The sequence below is a fragment of the Triticum dicoccoides genome, chromosome 2B (genome assembly GCF_002162155.2).
Source record: "Triticum dicoccoides isolate Atlit2015 ecotype Zavitan chromosome 2B, WEW_v2.0, whole genome shotgun sequence".
Lineage (NCBI taxonomy): Eukaryota > Viridiplantae > Streptophyta > Magnoliopsida > Poales > Poaceae > Triticum > Triticum dicoccoides.
The window spans coordinates 675138580-675146098 of NC_041383.1; the positions used below are offsets into that span (position 1 = coordinate 675138580).

Sequence of the window (7519 nt, forward strand, 5' to 3'; positions counted from 1 at the left end):
GGCGCGCGGGCTCACGCGGGCCCGCGATGGGCCTAGCGGGCCGCGGCGGCGGGCCGCGGCGAAGTGCCACGTGGTGCTTGCCGATTGGCTGCGGGCGGCGGCGCGGACATGTCCGGTCCAGATCGGACGTGTCCGGCGGGCGAGAGGAGCGGGGCTAGGGTTTCGGGGGGAAATTGATCCAAAAATGGAGAGGGGAAGACGTTTTTATAGCTAGAGGGAGCTAGGAGACTCCAAATGAGACACGGTTTTCGCCCACACGATCGTGATCGAACGACCGAGAGCATGGAGGGGGTTTGGATGGGTTTTGGGCCACTTTGGAGGGGGTATTGGGCTGCAAGGAGAAAGGGGGGTTTCGGGCTACACGGTTAACCGTTGGAGTATCAAATGACCTCCAAATGGCACGAAACTTGACAGGCGGTCTACCGGTGCTATATCAAGGCCACTTGGCAAACCTCGGGCAATTCCGAGAAAGTTTAACACCCGCTCACAACGAGACAAAAAGGGGGACGCCGGAGGGCATAGAAGTGCCGGATTGCAAAACGGACAACGGGGAAAATGCTCGGATGCATGAGACGAACACGTATGCAAAATGAAATGCACATGATGACATAATAAAATGCAGCACGCAAGCAAATGACATGGCAACGACGGCGAATAACTGGCAGACACCTGGTGCATCGAATCCGGGGCGTTACAGAAGGGCCTCTCTGTCGCGGCCACGGGGTGGCCGATCGGGCGCATCGTACGCTGGTGATGTAGGTTTAGTTGCTTCCTCCTCTAGTTGGGGTAGCAGCCTGCGCTTTGGGTAAATCTTGGAGGGGCGTTCGAGTTTATATTCTTCGGCCGCCAGGACTTCAGTCCATCTGTCGGCTAGAAAATCTTGGTCAGCTCTAAGCTGCTGTTGTTTTTTCTTGAGGCTGCTCGCCGTGGCCATAAGCCTGCGTTTGAAACACTCTTGTTTGACGGGATCCTCTGGCACGACGAATTCGTCGTCGTCGAGGCTTGCCTCGTCTTCGGAGGGAGGCATATAATTGTCTTCCTCGGCCTCTCTGTCTGCCGCTCTCTCATGAGGGCTGGCTCCTTCGTCCTCCTGCACTGAATCCTACTGGAGGGGTTGTCTTCGGCACTGTCCGGGGTGTTGATGTCTCCGGTGCCGGATTCGCCGTTCTTGCTTTGGCGGGATTTAGAGTGGCGCCGCTGACGTCGGCGCTTGGGTTTCTTCTTGGAGGGGTCGTCCTCCGTTTTTTCATCACCATCCCCTGCTTTGGGGGTGTCCACCATGTATATGTCATATGACGAGGTGGCCTTCCAGTGTCCTATAGGTGCTGGTTCTTGGTCGTCTCCTTCATCAGCGTCCATACCGTCGATGTATTCGGAGTCGAAGTCGAGCATGTCGGTTAGATCGTCGACAGTGGCTACAAAGTGGGTGGTGGGTGCGTTTCGAATTTCTTCGTCGTCCGCATCCCAACCATGCTGACCATAGTCCGGCCAGGGCTCTCCTGACAAAGAGAGAGACTTTAGTGAATTCAGGATATCGCCAAAGGGTGAGTGCTGAAAGACGTCCGCGGCGGTGAACTCCATGATCGGAGCCCAATCGGGTTCGATCGGACGGGGTGCGGAAGATTCGGAGTCCGGATCGGAGCTCGGCACCTTGGAGTCACGGGCCTTGCAAAGGACTAGGCTGGTATTTGGCTCTATCGCCGTAGAGATTGCGGCTCCTGGGGCGGCGTCCAACCGACCGTCCCTGACTGGCGCAGTCGGCTCCGAGCTAATGGTCGGAGCGGACACCTGAGCGGCGCTCGGGGCGCTGTCCGGCGGTAGAGCTAGATCATGCCCATCGTGACAGTGCGGCACGCTTGGCTGTGGCTCGAATCCATCGAAGATCAAGTCCCCGTGGATGTCGACCGTGTAGTTTAGGCTTCCAAATCTGACCTGATGGCCAGGGGCGTAGCTTTCGATCTGCTCCAGATGGCCAAACGAATTGGCCCGCAGTGCGAAGCCGCCGAATACGAAGATCTGTTTGGGGAGAAAAGCCTCACCCTGGACTGCGTCGTGGTTGACGATCGAAGAAGCCATCGGGCCTAAGGGTGACGACACAGAGGAACTTTCAATGAAAGCACCAATGTCGGTGTCAAAACCGGCGGATCTCGGGTAGGAGGTCCCGAACTGTGCGTCTAGGCAGATGGTAACAGGAGACAAGGGACACGATGTTTTTACCCAGGTTCGGGCCCTCTCGATGCAGGTAAAACCCTACTCCTGCTTGATTTATATTGATGATATGGGTAGTACAAGAGTTGATCTACCACGAGATCAGAGAGGCTAAACCCTAGAAGCTAGCCTATGGTATGATTGTTGTTGCTCCGACGGACTAAAACTCTCCGGTTTATATAGACACCGGAGAGGGCTAGGGTTACACAGAGTCGGTTACAATGGGAGGAGATCTTCATATCATATCGCCAAGCTTGCCTTCCACGCTAAGGAAAGTCCTATCCGGACACGGGACGAAGTCTTCAATCTTGTATCTTCATAGTCCGGGAGTTCGGCCAAAGGTCATAGTCCGGCCATCCGGACACCCCCTAATTCAGGACTCCCTCACCCGCCATACCAAGGAATGCTCGGACATCCTTGACACAGAATTGTCGGAGTAATTGACCACGGGTACCCCGAAGACGGCAAGACAATATTTCAAGACATTGGGGCTAGCAAAGCCCCTCAGTCCGACTGCCCGGCTACTCCTGCCGGCTCCCCGTCCGACTGCTCTGCTTGGCCGACTACCGGCTGCCGACTGCGCCCACCAGCCGGCTGCCGACTGTGCCAACCAGCCGGCTGCCGACTGCAGCCCGAAGCGACACCGACAAGACCCCGACGTGGCGGCCATACCGCGGACGAGACGGCTGTACCTTGATGCCATCATGTATAGTGTTACTTGTCCCCTGGCATTATTTATGAAGTGACCCAGGGGACAAGCATGACACCCACCTTGCCTTGCCCATACCACTAGCTAGCTTACATACTAAGCTAGCCACACTATATATAGCATCCATCCATCCATCCACCACAACACACACGCTACATGCACTTGGCCGGCCACAATGGCTCCCTGGACAAGCACTCCATGCATGCATGATAGCTCGCAAGCTAGCTAGCTAGCACACACATATGAGACATATACGAGGCCAGATGCCTATGGCACTGACCTCAGATACAGCTCCAGGAGCACTCTGTACCAGATATACCAGATACACTCAGACATGCAGCAGCAGGAGTATTATCTCTCCGGAGAGCTCCAAAGCTGGGTAAACCACCGCGTGCTACTCGCATACCCGCTCCCGGTCCTATCAGCAGCAGTCTTACCCTCACACTAAGCCCTTGTGGCATATGCCGTCTTGCAACACCCCCCGTGAGAATACCACGACAAGTATGGAACTGGCCAGTCAACCACTTGCTTCACCTTGCTCTGGTTGGTCGCTACACCTTTGCCTGAGATGGTGTGCCCTAGTAACTGACTTACCTCTGTGCAAACACACATTTCGATCTCTTGACATACCGCTGATCTTTTCAGAGAAGCGACAGGACTTGACGCAAGTGCTGAATGTGCAGCGCGTAGGTGCGGCTCAAAATGAGGATGTTGTCGAAGAATGACATAGCACACACGCGATTAACTGGCTTCAGAGTTGCATTCAATCCCCCCAAGAAGGTTGCAGGCGCGCCTCCCAGGCCAAAAGGGACCACCTTGTACTCAAAATGACCGAAATGTGTTTGAAAAGCCGTCTTGAATTCCTCGCCCTCGGCTAGTCTAATCTGGTGGTACCCTGACCGTAGGTCCAAGGTGGAGAACCAACTAGATCCTGCTAGTTCATCCAAGATATCCTCTATGACTGGCACTGGGTACTTGTTGATGATTGTCATGGCATTTAGTCTTCTGTAATCCACGCAGATTCGCCAAGTTCTGTCCTTCTTTTTCACTAGGATGATGGGAGATGAATAAGGATTGCTGCTTTTCTGAATAATGCCTGCTTTGAGCATTTCTATGATCTGCCGCTCCACTTCTGTATTTAGCTTAGGTTTCAAACGATATGCCCGGATGTTAACAGGCTGCGCACCCTGCATCAGAGGTATGTGGTTGTCGCAATCGTGCTTTGGTGGCAATCCGACAGGTTCCATGAACACATCCTCATAGTCCAGTAGCACCTTGGTAATTTCTGGTGGCAGTTCGGTGCATGTTATGCTAGTGATATCCTCTGAATCCTGGGCATAACAGAGATGGACTGCATAGGCAACTACTGATTGTCTTTCCATGCTTGCAAGCTGAATGTGATTCAGTGTATCACACTTGTTGACCGAGGAGGTGATTCCCTGTAGCACAACTATAAAACCTTCATGCTCAATCTGCATGCGACGCCTTGGCCAGTTAATAAGCATAGGGTTGTGATATTCCAGCCAGTCCATGCCCAATATGACATCATAACAACCCAGTGGCAATAATCTAAAATTGGTGGTAAACACATTGCCTTGTGCATACCAAGAACACCCCAATACTTCCTGTTTGCACCATAACTCGGATCCATTTGCTACTGCTACCTTCACGGGACGCGACATATCTTGAACTCCTCTCAGTCTGGATTGCATTTGCTAAGACACGAATGATGCAGAACTGCCCGAATCGACCAACATCAAAACTTCATGCCCCTGAAGCCATCCGTGCAGTTGGAGGCATGTGGGTGCATCTGTGCCCGATACCGCTTGCAAAGACAACTGCCAAACTTGTTCCTGAGCATCGCCCTGATCTTGATTTGCTGGCTGTAGAATTGGCTGTTCATCAGACGTCTCCATGCTAAACAAACTGAGCATTTCTTAAATTACATGTAACTTGACAGTTGGGGGGCACACATGATCATGCCCCCACCGCTCTCCACACTTGAAATAGAGCCCCTTGGCACGGCAAAATTTGCGCAGGGCGGTGAGCTTCGACGCATCATTGTTGGCTCGAGCTGCATCCGTTCCCCGGCGATCTTCCATTGCTGGGTGTGCAACTGGTGCACGCACTGGTGGTGGCGGTAACGGCAGTGATGTTGACTGCCGCGCGCGCCCAGGCAACCCAGAGCCTTCAGGCTGGCTGTACCACGGTCCCTTGTGTCCCTCAGCCACTTCCTCCTGTAGGACAGCCAGTGCACACGCTGTATCAAGATCCTTGGGACGCTGAACCATCACCACAACACGGATATCTGCCTCCAGGCCCTCCACGAACCTCGTCAGAAAATACAGGGGATGTACAGCATCAGAATAGGAAATAAGGTGATTCATTAAGTTTTCGAACTGCTCAATGTAATCGGAGACTGAACTAGTCTGGCGAAGGGCATAAAATTGCCTAATCAACAATTGATGGCGATCTCGTCCAAAACGAGAGCAGAGCAGGTTGCAAAACGCGTCCCAGTCGAGCGCACCAATCTTTGGCTGGACCGATGCAACCAAATCGCTACGGGGCCAGTGAAATGCAGAGTAGACATGGGAATGTAATAGGATGGATTGACTTGGAACATGGTGAAGTATTGCTCGCACATAGTGCTCCAGATTTTAGGATTCTCTCCGGAGAACTGGGGAAAGGAGACTGACAGGGTTGCCTGACCCAGCCCTGCCACAAACTGACCCTGGGGAATGCAAGGGCCTAGCGCTGAATCGAGCGGATGTGCTTGAGGTAAGAAGTGCGGCGTACCATTGGTCGGAGAGGTCGCCGACGGGGTGCCACCCGCCGGCGCCCCGCTCCGGTGCTGATGGGAACTGCCTTGGCCATAGGGCCCGTGGATCTCGCCGCCAAGCGCTAGATCGGGTAGATCCACCTCCCGCGATCCACCCATGGGTGCTGTTGCCGTTGGTGCGCGCTTGCCTTGCAGCGCCCCGACTGCTTCCTGGAGCTTGGTGATGCGATCTTCCAGATCGGGCTTCCAGGCGAAGAGTTCCTCGACTTGTGTCGCCTGGGTGTCGATGCGACCCGTGAGCTGCTTGATGTCGGCGCGGGTGTCGCCGCTCGCCTTGGTCAAGCTCTTGACCATCTTGTCGAGGTAGGATTTGAGCGCCGGATCCATGGCGGTGAGGAGTCGTTGACGATCGGCGGTATGCTTGCGCGTCTCCAGCGCGGGGAAGAGGGGTGGACTGGCGACTGATACCACGTGTTAGGTACCCACTACTACTCTCTCAAGGAATCAATGGCGAAATCCAGTACAGTGGCAATTACAAGGGGATCCGGGGGAAGGAAGGAGGGAGGGAGAATTGATACACGCTACAGCCGCCGGTTCGATCTGATCCAAGCCAGGATACCCTTTCCCTTACGCTACACTTGCTTATATCAGTCGCTGGTAGTTTCCTCTAGGCCAAACATGTAGGATACCCATTGAGGCCCAGTGAACATGTGGCATGGCCTCCTCTCTCTCTCTCTCTCTTGGGCCGCTCTGGCGTAGCACCGGTCTTCTTCGGCCCAGGTGTGGGTAGGCTGCTGACACTAAGCATACCACTGGGATCCATAGTGAAAAGGTATGGAAAGTGCACATCAAACGGATGTGTCGACAATCTTTACAGTAGCATATGTGGATTTGCTGAAGAATTCTTGAGGCCAGGATGCCAGATCTTTCTACTATCCCCAAACCTTCCACCCTTCTTCGGTTGCGGCACTAGGATGATGCTTCAGGTTGAAGAACTATCTCCACATAAGCAAGAGATCAATGCCTGCATCAAGTGCTTCAAGATGGGCGGTTTCAGGGATCTTGACCGCTGTCGCGAGGGGGTTTATATTAACAATGGTTTTGAACTGATATATAGGTACAGTAATTGCCTCGCTGATGTAAAGAAATCAAGCCTTTATGAGTGTGACCCAAAACTACCAAAGGGAGAACAAAGCAACACCGGAGAAGCATATGTCAAGCAGGGGCCTCAGAGCTTCATGGTTACTGACAATCTACATGTTCTTCCTCTATCCTTAGCAAGCACTCTATAGGTTATTAGTGAAGCCAAGGTTCAGAGAAAGAACCTCGTGGAGAAAGAGCTCGCTCTCACAAAACCCTAGGTTGGTATTTCTATCAATCACTGATAATCAATGTATACATTTTGCCCGACGATCATAAAATTTGCCAGCCTCTGATACGTTAACTTTGCTGATTTTGCAACAGGTTATGGAAATACTGAAAGCTACCTTGGTGACTCGCAAAGCTCTCAGCACTGCGCTTCTACCTCCCAAGGAGCCCGCTCCCAAGAATATGAAGAAGCTGCATCACCAGATCTTTGATATATATTAGAAGCCACTACGTTGCTCTACCATTGCAAAATAAGAACAAGAAATATTTTCCTACTAATTATTTTATATCCCAACACCCTTGTTGAATTTGAGTTTGGAGTTATATTAATGCTATTGTGATCTGGCATTTCAAGACGCTCCAATACTATGATGGGCACTTTTTTTATCCAAAAAGCAGGCCCACAAACATTATATTCAGGACCATAGTTAATTGGTACATCAAGCTAGATATAT

General features: G+C 52.5%; 1 protein-coding gene across 1 annotated transcript in view; it reads left to right on the forward strand.

The window, feature by feature from the left end:
• The window catches only part of LOC119361130, a 51978-nt gene extending 44692 nt beyond the window's left edge, over positions 1-7286 (forward strand). The window contains exons 4-5 of the mRNA XM_037626489.1: positions 6502-6937; positions 7161-7286. Of these exons, the coding sequence (XP_037482386.1) occupies positions 6502-6937; positions 7161-7286 (562 nt within the window). The remainder of the gene's footprint in view (positions 1-6501; positions 6938-7160) is intronic.
• Positions 7287-7519: the final 233 nt, after the last annotated feature.